We start from the raw sequence: 20,850 nt of genomic DNA, 5'->3' as shown, positions 1-20,850 counted from the left end.
TCCAACATTTAGGTGCATATAAGTGAGGCCCCTCTTCCTGTATATTTTAGTTGGCCACCTTCTTGTATGCTCTCATGTGGTCTTTCCCTGTTGTGTGTACATGCAGAGAGGAGAGAGGAGGAGGAATAGAGGAGTAGGAGAGTCAGAGAAATCACTTCCTAGGCTACTACTCTTATGACCTTGCCAATCTTAATTAGCTCCTAAAGACTCTATTTCCAAATACAGTTACATTGAGGGTTAGGGCTTCAACAATCCAGCAACAGGTATCAGTTACCAGGAACCAACAGAGTAGTGGTACAAGGAAAAGAGCTGTCTGTCTTCAGGAGCCAGAAACAAAAGATATTGGTCCTGATCCTAGCTCTGCTAGTAACTTGTCAATCTAAACTAGATGCAGTTACTTTATTATTTCATCAAAAACAAGTGTTTTCAGCAAGCTACCAATTCTATGTACTTAAGCTGCTATGAAAATGAGAAGCAATGCAGCCAATTTTGAACTACAAGTTTACCCCCAGTGAGTTATTTGACTGACTTTCATTCTTTTCATTTTTGCTCCAAATTTGTGCAACTTAGAAATGCTTACATCCATTTTATATTTTATCAATACCTGCATACATGGTGATCATTCAACCCATTTGTTTATTTTTAGTGATAACCACTGACCATGTGCTGTACTGTTGAAAGATGGATTTTTTGCCAACTTTTCAAATCATTTTAACTTTTCTGCAGTCTTGCTGGCAAGTCTAAAATGTTTCCATTAAAAAAGAAAGAAAGAAAAAGAAAACCAAAGATGGTTATTTTAAGAAATGTAATTGCTTAAATTATAACATTTGTGTGTCATTAATACATGTGTATATAATAATACATGCACTTTTTTTGGCCCATGTTTAGATTCTTTCAAAAAACTAGAGAAATATGTTGATCATGGACAAGCAATAGATTTTCCATGACAGCAATTTCAAATGCAGAGAAACAAGAACGCAATCTTGGACATATGCTGGAAATAACCAGTGAAGGCAAGTGCTCTAAAAACCATTCACAACTTCTTGTTTTCAATGGAAGTCAAAGGAAGTAGTTTACCTGAACTATCATAAAATATATACAAAGGAAAAGTAGCAGAGAAGTCTGGAATGTACATCCAACAGTAATATTGTATCTGGTTCAATTCAACTCAACACATAATAAACTGTCTATGGGGTAAACATGAAGGTAGCCGTGAGGTACCCCCCAAACCTGAAAATGAGGCCCTCTGGGCGATGACCTAGAAAGCTAACATCAATAGGGAAGGTGATTGGTCATTTGTGTGGTGTATACTGCAATAGCAACTGGTGGCCCACTGGACAGATGGGTTTGAAACATGCTCTGTTTTGCTATCACTATGCTAGTCAATATGTGAAGAAGAGAGAAAAATAAATGAATGAATAGCCAATATTTAAGTATTTGGATATCTCTTGAGAAACTAGAAAGTCTGGAATCCTGGGCACACATTCCCACATGGCCCTAATCAGCTGCTACTGAGGAACAGCTGCCCCATTAGGCTGAAAGCTCTCTTTCTGGTCTGTCTTATTCTCTGTGCCCTGTTTTCTTATGTCCAGGAAGAATGCTCCTTGAAATAAATCATGTGGCATGTGCTTCTTTCTTTCTTTTTCTTCAAACACCTGGATTATAATCTGCATAATGCCCATGAGCATTTACATTTGTCAACAAAGTGTAAATGCAGTGGTTATCTTTAAATATGAAATTGGAAAAAAAATACATCTGGAACTGAAGAGTGTGGGGACACTCAGGACTCCAATCAAGGTAAACTTTAACTAAACCTCAGGAAAGTAAATTTGGAATGTGCTACTCGTTTCAGAAGTGGAAACTAATCATACTGTATGGAATTCCATTCCGAGGAAGTCTGTGTCACAAGAAAGGGAATAATCAATCCAAAACAGTGGGTAAACAGCTATTTAAAGAAAATTGATATTTAATTTTTTCATGTGAGAACTAGGCAGATATGTAATCCATCAAGAAGATGGGAAGAGAAACTCCAGATTGATCACAATCACAGGGAGCTTTGGAAAGAGGTATCCCTTAATTCCCTAAAAGATGTTAAGAGACGTTACTCTTTTAAAGGTTCTGGATACCACTGCTGATTTTCCCAGGAGGAAGTAGGTTCACAACCCTGGCAGGGTCCAGTGTTTTGATGAGGCTCATCCCTTTTCTGTTACCTTAATGCTCAAATACCTGCTAGCTACTCAAAGCAGTGTGATGTTTGCTCCAACTGCAAAAGCCCAATTAGCACTCTGGGTGGGTAGTTTCACATTTTTACAGTAGGGGCTTCAGGTTTAGTTTTATAATTTTATAGAAGGGACTAAAGGTTTCCTGTCCCCAACAGCATGAACAGGAATCAGTAAGGGGCTTCTGTGTTCTCTCCCTCTCTCTTCCTATCGCTAGGTCTCTACCTTTAGGCATGTGAGCCTTTGCAATATCTCAATTTGTCATGGTCTGAAAGAGGAAGCAGAGGAAAGCAGTAAAGTGGGTAAACACAGCAGAAGCAAAATAGCCAAGCAAAACCAAAGCTGCAGTGCTTTGCTAAAGCCAAGAGTGTGCTTTTCCTATAAGGCCCAGTTGCCTTTGCAAACTGCTGTGGCTTCACTTTCTCTGTGCAGAATGCTTCAATAGGCAAAGCTGCTAACATCAGCACTGCTGTCTCCCACTCTTATTTTGCATGTGGACAACCTCAAATCTGCAATTCTTCAGAAACAGTTCCAGGGTGAAGAAGAGAAGGTGCAGGTGGCATGAGCTTTCATAAGCAGAACTAAATAGGTCCTTCAGCAAGCAAATGCACAGTGGAGGTTCCTATGCCTGAAGGAGGAAGATCTCTATACCATGGCTGAGGAATAAACACTTTCTCTGCAGTTTTGCAACTGCCCACTGTCCTTCATTCATTATCTCTTCTTTTGCAGAAGAAAATGGCACTCAGATAAATTGAGTGTGAAAGCAAACTTATGGCTGGTTCAAGAATCCCAGTGGATGACCTATCATCACATACTTCACTCTATCACTTATTATAATGTGGAAATGCCCCAAAGAAAATACCAAGTTTTTGTTAATAATCTGGTTTAGTTCTTGTCACATTCTATTGTACTTATAGTACAAACCACAATTGAATTTTGTTTTGTTTTGTTTGTTTGTTTTTTGTATAAAAGGAAGTAATTCTCAGTGTCCTTTCTGAATTTTATGTGACTTCTCTTCCTGCACCCAATAACTTTTACTTCAAATCAACAGATTCTTTATGAACAACAACAAAGTACCCAACCTTGTTACCTTGAGGAGACTGCAATCTGAGTTAGATTTTCCCTCGATGTGGTCTTTTGAAATGGTCTGGTCTTTTTATGGCTTATCCAGGTTGGAGCAATGTCTGTAGTTATATTTGTCAAACCCTGCTTTAAGTAGAGAAGTCCTTTCACTTATTCTAGAACAGGATGTATTTATGCTCCCATGGCCTTGAAGTTACAGGGATGGGAGAAATGTGGTCAACCTTCAGAAGTCATTAGAAATATGTTTCCTTTTTTCATGACAGTAGAATGCATTTTGATATATCCAATATATATGGAGTATAATGTCCAATTCTTGTGGTTATACATGATGTGGAGTTACACTGATCGTGTATTCATATAGGAATAGAGGAAAGTTATATCTGATGCATTCTACCATCTTTCCTGTTCCCATCCCCCCACTTCCCTTCCTTCCCCTTTGTCTCATCCAGTGAATTTCTAGTCTTCCCTCCAGAACCCCTGCTTATTGTGAGACAGCATCTGCATATCAGAGAGAACATTCTGCCTTTGGGTTTTTGGAATTGGCATATTTCATTTAGCACGATAGTCTCCAGTTCCAATAATTTACCAACAAATGCCATAATTTCATTATTCTTTATGGCTGAGTCATATTACATTGTGTATATGTACCACATTTTCTTTATCAATCCATCTGTTGAAGGGCAGCTAGGTTTTTTCCATAGCTTACCTATTATGAATTGAGCTGCTATAAACATTGATATGGATGTGTCACCGTAGTATGCTGAATTTAAGTCCTTTAGGTATAAACCAAGGAGTGGGATAGCTGTATCAAATGATGTTTTCATTCCAAGTTTTCTGAGGAATCTCTATACTGCTTTCCAGAGTGGCTGCACCAATTTACAGTCCTACCAGCAATGTATGAGTGTGTCTTTTGCCCCTCATCCTCACCAACATTTATTGTTGTCTGCATTCTTCATAACTGACATTCTGACGGGTGTGAGATGAAATCTTAGAGTTCTTTTTATTTGCATTTTTCTAATTGCTAGAAATAAGCATTTTTTTTCATGTATTTGTTGACCACCTGTATTTCTTCTGAGATGTACCTGTTCTGTTCTTTTGCCCATTTACTGATTGGGTTATTATTTATTTATTTATTTATGGTGTTAAATTTTTTAAATTCTTTATATATTCTGGAGATTAATGCTCCATTTGCGATGGCAAAGATTTTCTCCCATAGTCTCTTTATTATGTTCTTGATTGTTTCCTTTGCTGTGAAGAAGGTTTTTAATTTAATACCATCCCATTTATGGATTCTTGATTTTACTTCTTGCACTTTAGGAGTCTTGTGGAAGAATTCGGTTCCTAAGCCAACATGATAGAGAGTTGGGCCTACTTTTTCTTCTACTACGCACAGGGTTTCTGGCCTAACACCTAGGTCCTTGTTGATTTTGAGTTGATTTTTGTGTAGGATGAGAGATGGGGGCCTAATTTCATTTTGCTACACATGGATTTCCAGTTTTCTCAGCACCATTTGTTTAAAAAAAAAAAAAAGCTATCTTTTCACCAATATGTGTTTATGGTTCCTTTGTCTAGTATGAGATAACTATTTATGTAGGTTGGTCTCAGTCTTCTATTCTGTACCAGTGGTTTACATGTCTGTTTTGATGCCAATGCCTTGCTGTTTTTGTTACTATAGATCTGTAATATAATTTAAGGACTGGTATCGGGATGCCTCCTGCTTCACTTTTATTGCTGAGGATTGCTTTGGCTATTCTTGGCCTCTTATTTTTTCAAATGAAAGAAATATATAAGTTTTAAGAGAAATACTTGATTTAGAGGGCATAGCTACCATTAAAGGAGCAGAAGGACCATAGTGGTTGGGACAGACCAGGTGGGCAAGGTTGTTATGGGTTTGGGAAAGGGGGAATAATGAGGAAAGAGAGGGCGGGCAAAGCTCAATCAAGCTGTCCATCATCTTAATCACCAGTCTATCTCTTCTCCAGCCCGTCATAACTTCTGAACTTTATTATTAAACAAAAATAATCTACTCTACGTTTAAAGCCTATTTAAAGCCACAGTCCAGAGCATATTTAAAGCTTAAAGAATTCAATGAAATAAAAGGGACCTTTCACCAGCCCTCCATGTAGCTCTCTAGTTTTTCTTATTGTCCCTATCAAAGAAATAAGCTGTTTGTACTATATAGGGACATAAGATTTCTAATTGATGTGCACACCAAGTGTAAGGCAGAAGGTGATCCAAGCCTCTGTTTATTGCCATTGAAGTAGTTTTCAATGAAAATAATTAGGAATGGTACACACATACATGAGTAGGACCTGACACAATTTTACATGAACATACATACATACACAAACACACATACACACTGACATACATATGCAGACACAAATTACCAAAGTTTCTACTTATAGATTTCAAAAAACTTTCTAGTATATATATATATATATATATATATATATATATATATATATATATGCACACATTGCCTAGAGATAATAATTTTTGAAATTGCTACCTATGATGCCAAATTCTTCCTTTTATAATTTTGCCACTGCCACCCCAGGGAGGACAATGATACATTGATATTGTGGCTGAAGATCATTGGTAGTAAGCTGTGCTGGAATAAAATGGAACAAAGTGAAAAAAATTAATGTTTGTCCCAGATTCTGATTCTAGGCTATCAACTCACTCATTGCTTTTTCTCAGGGACCATTTCAAATTTGGAAATTGTTTCTCCCTTCCCAGATTCTTTATTACCAACATTTAAAAAGTCAATTAAAAAATCAGGAAGAATAGCCCTACAGTCATTTACAACATTTACTATAATTTGCATTCACCAGTGATCACTAACTGAAGACAAAAGATCCCTTTGAAAATGTTTCAAAATTGTTCTTAGAGATAATGTAGATTTTTCTCTTTTGTGCATATGACAGATTGTGTACACAATATATCACATTTTTTTTAATAGCAAGGCAGGAAATATACATTTAGAAAGCAACATTTTAAAAAGTCCTTTTACTTTCAATATTGTTTTTCTTTTTCTTTCTTTCTTTCTTTCTTTCTTTCTTTCTTTCTTTCTTTCTTTCTTTCTTTCTTTTTTTTTTTTTTTTTTCCTGCTGGGGATCAAATCCATGGCCCTGTGCATGTTAAGCTTCTGTTCTACCACTGAGCTAAACTCAGTCACTGATAATCTTTAAAATGGCATTTATCTTTGTTCAGCCACAAAAATGAACAGAGTATATTAAAAACATTCTAAATCTGCTCTGAACCCAGTAAATCTACTCAATGAGGCAAAATAATATTTTGTTGTTGTGCTATAGATTGAACCTGGGACCTTGTAAATGTTAAGCTAGTTCTCTCTCAATGAGCTATCCACAAGTCCACAAGACAACACTTTTACCATCTTAGCTTCCAATTGAGTCTGTTGTGAGTCAGTAAATACCTGACTGTTGGTACTTTACAAAGTCTTCTGCCGTAAGCTCATCTGGGATGAATTATTTGCAGAAGAGTAGGAGTGGCTTTTGAATGTACTAATTATTTTATTTCCTTATGTGTATAATGGAAGAATATTTCTTTCATTTTTTTAATATCAGGGAATAAAAAATATTTGTCTAAAAACATTTGCTTATTTTTAGGAGATAATTTTATTATCACTAGCTCTGATTAGTGATATAAAAGAATTTCTAGTGAGTACTTATTACTTTGATCTGTCACATTTCTATATTTATTCATAAAGTTACAAACACTATTAATTGCATTCATTCCATTTGAATGTGAAATGCTTCTAGTCTCACAAAAAAAACATTCATTTCTAAAAATAACACAGCAACATCTGATTACTTGATATACAAGGGAAGATGACAAGTCATTCTTTATTAAAATGGTATCCAAGAAAGAGAAAAATGACACTTTATATATCTGCCTTTGAAGATAACAGATCATTCTGTAATCCTATTTGCAATGGACAAATTAACTGTTTTCAGTTCTTTTGGAAGATCTGTTGATGTTTCTTATAAATATTTTCAGAATGTGACATTTTATATTATCTTTTACTCCATACTAGTTTTATTTTTTTTTTAATTTTTATTGTTGGTTGTTCAAAACATTACATAGTTCTTGACATATCATATTTCACACTTTGATTCAAGTGGGTTATGAACTCCCATTTTCACCCCGTATACAGATTGCAGCATCACATCGGTTACACATCCACTGTTTTACATATTGCTATACTAGTGTCTGTTGTATTCTGCTGCCTTTCCTATCCTCTACTATCCCCCATCCCCTCCCCTCCCATCTTCTCTCTCTACCCTATCTACTGTAATTCATTTCTCCCCCTTGTTTTTTTCCCCCTTTCCCCTCACTTCCTCTTGTATGTAATTTTGTATAAGGGAAATTGCATGGAAATGGAAGGAGACCCTCCATACTAGTTTTAAATGATAGAACAAGTAAAGATTTGCATTCAAATAATGAACACTGTGGAAAACACTATAAAATTATGGAAAAATACTATAGCCTAGATTTCCTTAGAAAAATCTGAAAATCAAATCAATGTCTTTATCTTTGACAATTATAAAAATTTTCCAGACTATAATCATTAAACCCCAAAAGGTCAGGCAGTATTATTTTTTGATAAAAAAAAATACTATCTCGAAAAAAATCTCTTTAGTTTTGGAAGTACCTGAAATTTTTCATTCCTTTTTAATAAGAGGGGTTATAATTAAGTGGAATTTTAAACAGATAGAAGTTTTGTTATACACTTTTTTTTCAAATTCCTTTGGCCACAAGTGGGATTTGCATTTATGAATTCAAAATAATATGGATACCTGATAGGTAGGTTAAAAGATAGAGATAATGTCTAAAAGATGAAAAACTATTTTCTATGGCTTTTCTCTTTAAGCTTGAGATTGCATAAATATATGAAGCTTACAAAAGGGCTAGAAATTACTTGTAAAAGAGAAATAGTTTCAGCTGTGTTTAATCCATACATTCAATTCAGTGAGATGGATTTCAAACTAGTACTTCAATTTAATAGCTCAGGCTTGAAATACCATATGGAAATAGCTCAAAACAACTGTTCCCAAGGGCTGTAAAGTTCAATTCTTCTCTTGTTTCTCGACAGATTCAGACATCCATGCATTGCTACAGCACGAACAGAAAGGTTTTCTTTCAGGGAAGCACAAAAGGAAAACTAAGGCAGTCTCTTTCCATTCAAAATGAAAAGACCTTAGGATATCTGTTTCCCCAATACCAGAGCATATAGTGTCACATTCGCACATTTCTTTATGACAAATGCAAAATCGATGAATATGAATATACAAATGCATACTTTCTTTTAATAAAGAGACCCTTGTCTATACTAAATCTTTTTCAGAAATACAAGGTGAAGTAAAACTCTGAACACTTAGAGAATATATTACATAATTTTGCTTAAAAATAGAAATGCTAAGTGTTCTTACCTTAAGTTTGAATAATCAGAAGACTTTAAATGTCTCATGTATTTACAACGGACTATTTATGTATAAACTTAACACTGTTTTCATAAAATTCACAATATTTGGCAAACACACATGAGACATCTTTGGCAAAGGTCCATAGAAACTTCTGGTTGCCTCGTAGAATTACAAAAATTCACTATTTATCAGAGATTCATATCGTTTATTTTTTCAAAGAATCGATGCCAAATTATGCAGTGAACAGTAATTAGTTAGATGAAATAAATGGCAAAGATTTGGTGTGACTGGTGCACTATAGTGGCACTATACTATAGTATCATCAATTTTAAAATTCAAGTAAGTTATACCAAAGGGGTTGGCAGATTAATCATATTACAAATATTCATGGAATAAATAGAGACCCCCTTACTTACTTGGATGCAGTAATAAAGATCACACTATTATCGTGTCTATGCCAACATAGACCTATTTAACCTTTGGGCTACAATACTTTAATTACCTTTTATAATTCTGAAAATAACATGTAAAACAAGAAGTCCTTAAGACATAATGCATTGATACAGAAAGGGGCAGTCCAGTGAATGATCTCAGAGGTTCTTTCTTTATTGTCAGAAAACTAATTAGCTGAGGAAACAGGTTATAATCCACAGTGGGAGAATTTAACTCCACATTCCTTGGAAGCTGGTATCCCCAATCAACACTGCTGGCAGATAAACCTGGACCACTTAATGCTTGATCCACAAGTATTTACTTCTCTTATACATTTCCACCATCCATGTATGGGGAAGCAAAAAGGGCAATTCCTTCCTGGAACACTATCCACTGTAGGTGCATCCAGCTGTACTCTGGTTGAGGCATAAATCTCTATGAATGGTTAGGAGAAGAGGAAGCTGAGGCATCTACTGGCCTTTCTGTTCCTGAGTTCCAGCCCATGTTGAGTGGCCATTTACTCCTTTGCTCTGAGCCTTCTACTCAACATATGCAGATTTCATACATTCTGAACTAACAAAACAGCCAATATGAATTTTAGCACAATTTCTAAAAATTACTTATAGTTGTTCAACTTACCATGATTGACAGAGCCCAAGACACTCAGACTATGCCTGAAACTGCAAACAGTATGAAGCCCTATATGAACTATATTTTTACATATTCAAACATACATATCTATGATAATTTTTTACTATATGTAATTTATAAATTAAACTTTAACAAAAATAACAATAAAATAATCATGAAAACATAATAAAAGCTACGTGGATGTTGTCTCTCTCAAAATATTTTGTTGTATTTACTTTTTCACTTAAAGGAAGCATATTATGGATTGTTTTTACCATACCTGAATTACCAGCATCACTGTTCTTATGCTTTGCAGTCATGATGAAGTAAGTAAGGGATGGTTAAATACTAGTATTAAAATACCTTGCTAGCCAATCTGATAACCAAGAGTGCTAAGTGACTCTAATTGACTACTGGGAGGGTAGCATTTACAGAATGGATACATTGGGATATTTCACATGCTGGACCAGAAAGAACAGAATGGCACAAGATTTCATCATGTTGCTCAGAATGGGGTACAACATAAAACTGAATTGTTTAGTTATTCAGAATGGTGTACATTTTCAAATTTATGAATTGTTTAATTTTGGAATTTTTATTTAATATTTTCAGGTCATGGTTGATCACAGGTAATTAAAACTACAAAAGTGAAAAATAATGTGGGACCACTGTAGATACATATCTAGACATATAATATTGAAGCTAAACTATATTTTTCATATTGAAAATAATTTCATACAATCCTATTTTAAGTATATTATTGGAAATTAGTCTGGGTAAAAAAGAAAATAAAATTGCAAGGCAAAAAAAAAAAGAGAAATTCAACTGATTATCAGTTTTCTGATATTCCCCATACAAGAAGTTTCCTATCACTGTCACTATGTAATGCAATGAAAAGACATACTGGGGTCTTCATAAGTGGGTAGAAAATTGAAGTAGGAAAAACACAGTGTAATAGTCTTAAAATTAATCTCAGAATCCTACAAGGGATGGGGAGATTAAAAATGATATTTCTCTCTGTATATGTCCAATTCAAAAATATTCACAATTCTAGTTCTGAAAATAAATTATATGACTAATACACTTACTAGTTTTACAACTTGTATGTATCATTCCAAAGACTATTTCCATGCCATTATTGCAAGTATACTCAATTAGCTAACAGTGAAGCATCACAGAGATAATCTAGTTATTCTTTATAAAACTCTTTGAGGGACATATATGGATCTTTTTCCATTTTTGTTTCAATGAAGAGCTGACATATCAAGCTAAGAATAATCTATAATTGAGCAAGATATATGGTACCCTATTTTAATCCTCATTATCATTTTAGAGGATGAGCAATGATTACAGATATCACTTCTGTCTGATTTACTATTTTCAGTGCATTTTCCTCCTTGAAAAGTAAAAGTCCTCATCAATATTACAAAATGAACAGAATCCAATGAAAAGTTGAAACTACATATATTTGCCAATTACCCAAAGAGAAGAAATTGAAATAGACTTTGTTCTCAGTTAATGTAGTATCTTTGGCAATACATAGTTGAAGAAATGAGGGCCATCTCAACATACAAAAGATGGGTAGTGTCAAGGTAGTAACAAGCTGCCCTCCCAGGGAAGGTAATGACAAATATCTGTCATTAAAATTCAGGAAAGCACCAAAAATATGGGCAAAATTTCATCCATAGTGGTTCATTTAAATTAATGACTGAAAATATAAATATTTCTAAAATTCATATGTTTATCCATGGCCTTTCCCCCAGCTACTTTCTCTTTTCACCTCAGAACTATTCTCAGCTAAATTGAACTCATCTTTCTTCTTCTAGACTTGGACTTTCTGATCTAGTTCTCATTCAGGCTGCCATAGTGATATTTTAGGAGCGTTAATACAATCTTGCTATTTTCTGTATCGAATCTTTTAGTGGCTCCCAAGTATACATTCTAAAAATCTCACATAATAAAAGAAAATCTTATCCCTGCTTATCTGTGCAAAAGTCTGCCTAGAAATACCTTTACACCTAGTTATCTTGTGACTCTTCATGACTTGATTCCAATGACACTTTATCCCTACCCTTAATCCTGGCTTACTACATAATAAGAGTTTCCAACATGTTAATTAACTTATGCCATATTTCTTCTTATTTTCAGTTGCATGCACCCACAAGGTTTTCTTTCTCATATTTCTTGGAAACCAATCTAACACCTACATGCATTTGGGAAGCTACAATTCATTTTGGAGTCAAATATGTGTGTGTGTTTAGTATTAATCTTAATATATTCCATTTGTATAGTTTTCTGACTTTGCGACCACATGCTGAAATCTCTATGACTTTTAGTTTCCCTAAAATGGAAATGTTACATTTTAAAAAAACAGTCACCAGCTTTTCACATTCATAATAAATATGGCAATAGTACTGTTCAGGATCAGGTAATACTTTTCTTTCTTTTAAAAATGAATGTCACAAATCTGCCTTATCACATCATTTTTTTTTTTTTTTGGCACGTAAGTAAGTTTTATCCTGAATTCACTGAGTGGAACACAGCCAGAGGACAGAATCATCACAGAGTTCCACAAACTAATTATTTTATTTCTGTGAATTGATGCATCTTATTACTATTTTATATTTATATTCATTATTCTTACTGTCAAACTGAGAAAGTTTATTTAGGCTTAAAAGACATGGGCACAGTAGGATTTTGTTGATGGATAATCAGATATATTCTCTATTACTACAAGCATCCCATGAAGATTCTGCCTATATCAAAATGATAAAATTTGCCTCTTCATAAAAATAATCATAAAGGCAATCATATTATTATTTAGATTAAGCATTTACCAATGATGTCTTTCATCTTAAATAGATCACCCTGTTAGACATAGACAAAAAATTAGAGCTCATACAATAACCCGTGTGCAGCATTTGACAATTGGTAATTTTAAAAGAAATGTATTGTACAACTTGAAACAATAAGATTCCCACACAACTGGCAGCATGTGCAATGGCAAAAGATCAAAGAGTTTTACATATGTATGTAAGAGAAAAATTCTTGATCTCTAATTTTAGCTAAATCTATCACATATATTTGCTTATCATTCTCCTTTGTACTTTCCTTAGATATGAACTCGGGTTCACACATGGAAGATGACACATACAAATGACACCTTTTCCCTACATTAATCCTGGCTCTCTACATCACATAGGAATCAACCTATGCCATATTTCTTATCCTTTTCAATTGCTTGACACCGTGATGTTTTATTCTCCCCCCCCCCTTTTTTATGGATATGCCTATAATTTTATTTATTTATTTATTTATTTTTAACAGCATGAGAACTCTATAAGGCATTCTGTTGGTAAACAATAAAAAAGATTTTTCATACCATTTATATCTTCAAAACTCATATCTAATTCTGCATTGTGGTCTAGCTCATTGCAACTCAAAGTGTGGCCTTTGGTCTTGCCACGGCTGTCATCAGTGAGAACTTGTTAGAAATGCAGACTGTCAGGAAGCCTCTAGCGCAGAACTAAGACATTCAAATGTGTGTTTTACTCAGATTCTCAAGGGAAGTTATAAGACAGTTTCCAATATTACATGTAACTAACTAGAAAAACTACATATTTGCTTCAGAGTGTCAGAAAGGAATTTATGATCAATTTCAACAAAGGGAAGAACTATAAGATACCAACATTATCCTTTAGGAATAGGCTGATGAAACTGAACTTTATGAAGCATCTGTCATTCTCAGCAAACAAATGCTAAGGCTCTCTTCATTCTAGGAACCACTGATCTTACTGTAAGAGCTCCCTGCTGGGAAACGGAAGAGCAGCCTGCTTCCAGGTGACAAGGTGTCCCCCAGACTGTTTGTTTACAGTTATATCCTTGGAATCATGGGATTCACAGCAGTCTGCTTAAGCAAGGCCAAATCATGAATGGATTTCAACTTTACCTGAAAGTCCTGTGTACTCCTTTATAGTTCTGAAATAATTCTAAAAAGTTGCACATTTGCTGGCTGTTTTCTGACACCTTGAGTTTAATTCCTGCAAATCAGCAAAGGTTCATTGATTACCTGGCCACATGAATAGAGGACCCATAAGAATAAAGATCTCTCTGGGTGAGATGGTACATGCCTATAAGCCCAGCCAATCATTAGGTTGAGGCAGCAGAATCACAAGTTCAAGACCAGCCTTCGCAACTTAGTGAGGCCCTAAGCAACTTAGTGGGACCCTGTCCCTAAAATTAGAAATGGCTAGGGATATGATTCAGTGATTAATTGACCCTGGGTTCAATCCTTGTTTTTTTTTTAAAAAAAAGAATACATATCTACCAGAATATCAACATTCAGATCAATAGTGACAGCTACCATTGATGGGTTCTTGCAGTCAAGAGGAAATACAAAAATGTTTTTGAAATCTACTATATCTATATGGGAAGAAAATTTTAAAATAAAACAATAAAAAGAATAATAAAACTTAAATTGAAAGAATTCTTTTACTGGGATAGCCAGTTTTACAATCCTTCCATTATCTATTCTGATGCAGAGCCAGAAAAAATACTATCACCAAGCACCAAATCAAAGAGAATAACAGCCTTTGTGTATTTAAGAATGAAATTGTAACAAAAGGATAAGCATGCTATTGTCTCTTTTTGTTTGTTTGTTTTGGTTTTTTAAAATGGGAAATGAAGTCTAGACAATGGAAGAAAAGAGAAGAACATTTTCAATAATGTCCTTCTTAGTGGTTTCAGTTTCACTGGGATACAAATGATTTTAATAGCTACAGACAGGGCTGCTGGACAAAATGATTCAAATTCTTGACATTGACTTTGAAAGCATTTAAAGCAAAAGATGCCCATAGTCTTTCATGTACCTTGCTTATATTTGGACGTATGAACCAAAGTGCTTATTCCTAAAAGGTAAGAAAAATCTTGTCACAATGATTACCTGTAAGTAGTCACTTTTAACCAATGGGTTCTTTTGATTATTAATATTTCACTCAATTGGGCAAAAGAATTCTCTCCAAGAGGGATGCATCAGTGTTCAAACAAACTACTCCAGAGTCAGCATATCTTTAATGTATCCTAAATACTACTTGAGGATCAGGAGAAGTAAAACTTTCCAATGAAGTTTCAGACAAAGACTTTTGTTTCTAAAACAAGTAGCAGTACCTACGAACAACTTAGGAAGATTCCCCATCATCTCCATCAAAACCCAGAATCCGATCAAAATAAATTTCAATATAAGGGTAGGCAGTGCTCTGATTATGAGAGCAGCTGTGGCTCCATAATAAACTACTTCCAGGCATATTGGAACCCTAAGGTTACTTCCCTGTGGATATGTAGGAGCTGCCTGTCCAAAAACACTACAGAATGCAACTGCAATTGTCTCTCCTCTTAGTAGAGGAAGCTCAGATAACTAAAAGGATAAATTGTGGGAGCTTGTCAAGCCTGGGTTTGAATGCTAACCCCATTAATGATTAATAGAAAACCTCTAAAACTAAAAAGAAAATGCCCTGTGTAAAAAGTCATTATTATTGCCCAGGGAACCTGGGACACACATCTCACAAGGTTGTTGTAATGACCAAAATAGACATCATCCATAGAGCATCCATCAGATTTCAGCCTCCAGTTAAGTATCCATAAAAGAGCTACCTGCCCATCCTTCCTCCTACATTGTACTGATTCAAAACTCCTGATCATTTGTGATTTCCTTCTGTTAAGGTAGAAAACAGGAAAAAAAGTGATGGAACAACAAAATCACTGTTATAACAACAAAGGGATTATATTTTGATATGAGAAAAAAGGGAGAAAGGGAGTTTCTATTACACTAGTGATTAGGAGAGATCACAGAATTCCAGGAACCTGTGCTGTCCCCCTTCAGTTTGTAAGGTCTTTGTCCTGGGCAGGGTACATGCCTGATTATTTCAGATTGACTCTCCCTTCTTTATGCTAAACCCCAGCAAATGAAAGGCCTTGGGTAGACGATGTTGCCTACTCTAAGTTGTTAAAACAACATTATTACCAAAATAGCAGACACACTGTAGGAGTCAGAATACTCTCTTATGACCCTAAAATTACACAACTTCTGCTCCTTATGCATCCCCTGCTGCTGGTTAAAGGAAGTGGCTGGGGTAGACAGGAAACACCATAGCCACATGGTGAGGCCATGCAGAGGGTTTCAGAAATTGCTGGGTTTCTCACATACACAGAATTCCAACAGTATGTGCTTCAGATCTTCTGAAGAGTCTCTCACTGTGATGGAACAAAATGATACCGTGGTACCATTTGCAGGACTATAGTATCTGTCCCATGACGTTGAATTATTTTCTTAAATAATGAGCAATTTGGAGACAGTGCTCCAGGAGAAAGAGTGTTCCCTCGTTCTTAAAATCACAAGCCTGTCATCTGAGAGAAAGTTGGAACTAAAAGTTCAAATAGAGAGAGAATACATGAGCTGTAAATGGCCAGACTGTGCATCACCATGGAACTATGACCCCCAAGTGCTATAGCGACCATTCCAAGAAGCCAAACTACAGCCTTGTTAGTAATCAGATCTGAATGGTCAGCACTTGATTAATAACCTAGAGCTTCCCTTTATTCATGTCCCTGTTTCTAATTTCAAATCAACTGTACAATTCAAATATGTCCCTCATACCGTTCACCAGAGATGCTGTTTGTATTAGTCCACCAGCAGCTTCCCATGCCAAACACCTCCAATCAGAGCATCCCGAAGCCTTCCATTTTCCCACCATTTTTCCACTTCCTTTCCATACTTTGAGTCTTCAGCAAAGGCAAAATGAAGGTGGCTGACACCCTTTGTACCAAATAAGGAGCCTCTTTTCTCATTTGGGTAGTCTTTGTTTCCACGAGATTTGCTTATTTGTTTTGGTTGTGTCTATTTCGCAATCAAGATCATAGGTTATGATCGCAATGTTAACGACTCTGGAAACACGAAATGTAACCCCACCTTTGAGGCATCTGAGTGACCCTAAAATCTGCCTAAAAATGTGTGTTCTGCAAATTTCATACTTACCAAAACTCACTCCAACTTCCTCTTGCTGCTTCATGGCTCCAACCATAACAAAGAACAACATATAGTCACAGAGTGGCCAAGCATCCTAGTTTGTCCAGAACTAGCCCATTGTTAGCACCCGAGGTCCTAGATTCCTGGAAACTCCTACAGCATTGGGCAAACTGTGACACTGCGTCACCCACAAGACTCCAACATGCTATGCTGTATCAACACTCAGTCATCACAGAGGTGATTCACACTGCCAGGAACCTTCTTTCTTTCCATTAACAAATTATTGACTGAGTAAACTCCTCTCAGTAGGCTAAGCTCCTGCCTAAATACCCATTCCTGGCAAAACCTCTTTGTTAATGCTCTAACCCTCAAGCTCAAGAGGGGTTCACTCTGTCCTCCTGCCTGGCACACCAGGGTACACATTTTTGTAAAAGTCTTATGAGACATGGATGATTTGGTTATGGACTTTAGACCCTTCAACACAATCAATTTCCAAACAACAGATACTATGTTGTCCCTTCAGTGCTGTCACAACCCCAAGTCCACATTTGTGTATTTCATGAGTGAATGAATTAGTGGATTAGTTGCTATATTAAAAAAAAAATGAATTGTTCTTTTTTTTTAAGACCAAAAGATTGAAATTGAAATGAAGGGAAGTAGAAGTTGGGCACATTACAACAAATAGATTCATTAATCTATCTCAACTACCCAGATAATTTATCTACCTCAATCTGTGTGGTGTTGTCCTGCCCGTCATCCAGTAGCAGATCTGAGAAGCCCCTGGGTTCTGGAGAGTCTTGGCCCATGCTTGCTCGGTTTGTGTCTACTGCTTTGAGAGAGTCCAGGTTCCTTTTCCACCTGTGGCTGTATACCTGGGAGTCCACTTCCACCTCCTCTGCTGTACCAGGGAAGGCCTGAGCAACTTCATATCTCCAATCTGAAAAAGAAACAAATTATGTTACCTCTTGGTATGAATCATATATATATTATTCAGTAGTGAAGGAAAAAGTAATTTTGCTAGTCATTAGAATATGAAACCAACTTATAACAGTGAAATCAGTTTACTTATAATATTTTTTTGAGATGGCATGAGCATCTCTGAGCAGAATGCATTTCAGGATGCACCAGAAATGGACCATGGTTAATGTACAGATCTTACAGAGTTCCTAAAATAGATGCACAGTGCAGAAATCTGTATTCCCCCCCCATCCCCTGCACAAGTGCATTTCATAAACACACTTTAACTGTTCTGAAAAGTAATCTAGAATCCAAACAAAAGAATGAAATCATGCAGTTTTCAGCTAATATGAAAATAAAATTCAGACCTCTGTAAGTTTACATTATTTTGCATGAGTTATGCTGAAATTCAAAGAAATACCACTTTCCTTGAATAGGTCAAATAATAGATGGAATTATCTTATTGTAAATGTGCTAACCTGCCTTGTAGTTTACAAGCCAGACCTGGTTCATTGCCTAACTCATTTAATAAGTAACACCCTCAGGAGTCATTGCAGCTGAGCTTGTTCATTTGTGCTGTTCTCACCTTGGGATCTTGTCAGGGTGGTAAAGGATGACAGTGATAGGCACTTATAGAAATGGATGGGACGGCAAAGAGATCAAATCACAGAGGTACTTTAAAGCCATCTGCAAGGACCAGCCTGCTGACCCAGCTCAGCCTGCCACTACAGGAGGGAAAATTAGATTTAATCATCACTCCTAGTCTTTCATTTCAGTAGGTCAGCAGGCGAAGGTGTACCACAAAGATTGAAAATTCAGTTTCTGAGCAAGAAGAACAGCCTTCCTCTACCCAACCATTACCAAAAGATGTGAATCGACAGGCTTTATAACTGGCCGGATACAGGTTCAAAAAGGGTGAAGGGAAAAGTGATTTAATCTTGGTAAGGACGTTCCCCTCTATACAAAAACATTCCAAGAAACCAAGGTGTATTTAATGTAGCTTTTCACCATACCACTGAATCAGCAATATAGAACCCCAGTAACTAACTAAAGTTACCACCATCACTGGCAGACACAATAGCTGAAAATCCCTTTCAACTCAGAGAGGTGCTAATAATTCTTCTAGACATAGAGGACATCCAGAGGTTTTGCAGTGAACCTAAAAAGAGCTCTTACATCCTTAAACTTTGGTGGATAGAACCAGAAAGAAAACCTACCAGAGAGTCTCCAATAGAACCACAAGGAACAAAATAATTAAAGGTCAAGATAAATACAGCCCTGTGCTCACTTTGATGAACTGTACACTAAAGCAAACTCATGTGGGCAGGGGTTTGGCAATTGCCCGGCATGCTCTAGGTCCTGGGTTCAATCCCCAACACTGCCTTAAAAGCAAAACTCATGGACAGGAAGGATATCCCATGGTCCCCCAACCTCCTACAATTTAATTCAATGCATATGTGATATCAATATTGTCATTGTCACTCTAGAAAATGCTTCTTTTTTAATATTCTTGTCACTAATGGCCATTGGACAGTACCTAAATATTCATCAATGACTGAATGAGTGAATGAATGCATATTATTGGCAGTCTCTTTTGGAGCAAGAATCATAGTACCAGACAAGTAATTGGTTAATTCCCATTAAGAAATGGGAAAATTCTAAAGATTCAGGAGACGTGGACTAGCTTTCTGTTAGCCCACAACCAGCAAACCTTCAGCATAATTTATAAATCTGCCTGTGCTTTACTTGCCCCATATTTTAAATACAAATGAAAATGCCTTTCCTGCAAAGGCAGCTTTTTCTGAGGATGTGTCAGGCTCAAGACCTATGATCTTAGGTACAGCTACATAAAGCAATTTTACTTGCTTTATTTATATATCCTGCCTCATTATCAAAAATATATGAGACAACTTACAACCAAGGTAAGCAATAAAATTTTAAAACACCCAGAAAAGACATCGCAGCACAAAACTCAGGTCAACTTCAGAGACACATTTAACTTGCACTCAGGGTGGTGACTGTCATTTATACCTTGAGGAAGAGGCAATGCCTATGGGGAAACTAACAGTCATAAAGAGACAATTGGACACTGAGATGGTATCTTTGATAGCATGTTAGTCTATCCAAGCGATGGCGAGACAATAGCAATTCAGTGAGACCCTGTCTCTAAATAAAATACAAAATAGGGCTGGGGATGTGGCTCAGTGGTTAAGAACCCCTGAGTTCAATCCCCATTATCAAAAAAAAAAAGGAAGAAAGAAAGAAAGAAAGAAAGAAAGAGAGAGAGAGAGAAAGAAAGAAAGAAAAAAGAAATAGTAAGGGAGATAATGCAGTAAATGAATTAAAATGCACCAGAAAGAAAACTGAATTAAAAAAAAATACACACAGGTATATAAGAGCACTTCAGTAAGGAGGATGTCAGATCTCTAATGTATAAATCAAATGAAAATATACCTAAATCTCAAAGAATATTTGTCTTCATTAAAAATCTTCAAATAAAGAATTTCAAAGTAACTCTTGGTTTCTTTTATTTCATTTAAATTCCTTCCTTCCTTCCTTCCTTCCTTCCTTCCTTCCTTCCTTCCTTCCTTCCACCTCACTATGTTGCCTAAGCTGGTTTTGAATTCCTGGGCTCAAGAGATCCTCCTCCCTCATCCTCCTGATTACCTGGGACTTCACTATGTTGCCTAAGCTGGGTTTGAATTCCTGGGCTCAAGAGAACCTCTTCCCTCATCCTCCTGATTAGCTGGGACCTCTCAGACATATGCCACCACTCTTACCCTTTCAGTTTCTTTTAAATGGATGTTATTTTCTCCATTCTGATCATAATCCTACCATTTTCTTTTGGTGTATGTGTAATGTAGATCCATTCAGTTCTTTCTACAACTCTCACTAGGTCCATTGGTCTCACCTCAGTCCTGGAATCTTGGCCTGAGCAGGAGCAAACAGAATAACTAACTGTGGAGGAGAAATAGGATTCTATTTCTCATGTTTCTCAAATCTTTCTTTTCATTTTTCTCCCTGTCCATTTTTTCTAAACAGCAACTACAAAGAAGCT

The 20,850-nt window shown here is 36.0% G+C and overlaps 1 protein-coding gene across 1 annotated transcript in view; it reads right to left on the bottom strand.

The window, feature by feature from the left end:
- Positions 1-20,850, bottom strand: part of PLXDC2 (plexin domain containing 2) — a 426,852-nt gene that overhangs the window by 227,054 nt on the left and 178,948 nt on the right. Inside the window, exon 2 of the mRNA XM_081299629.1 lies at positions 17,561-17,772. Within this exon, the coding sequence (XP_081155755.1) occupies positions 17,561-17,772 (212 nt within the window). The remainder of the gene's footprint in view (positions 1-17,560; positions 17,773-20,850) is intronic.

The sequence above is a fragment of the Spermophilus citellus genome, assembly GCF_964194105.1.
Source record: "Spermophilus citellus genome assembly, chromosome: 6".
Taxonomy (NCBI): domain Eukaryota; kingdom Metazoa; phylum Chordata; class Mammalia; order Rodentia; family Sciuridae; genus Spermophilus; species Spermophilus citellus.
Note: the sequence above shows the minus strand (reverse complement) of the source record. Positions and strands in the feature narration are given on the sequence as shown.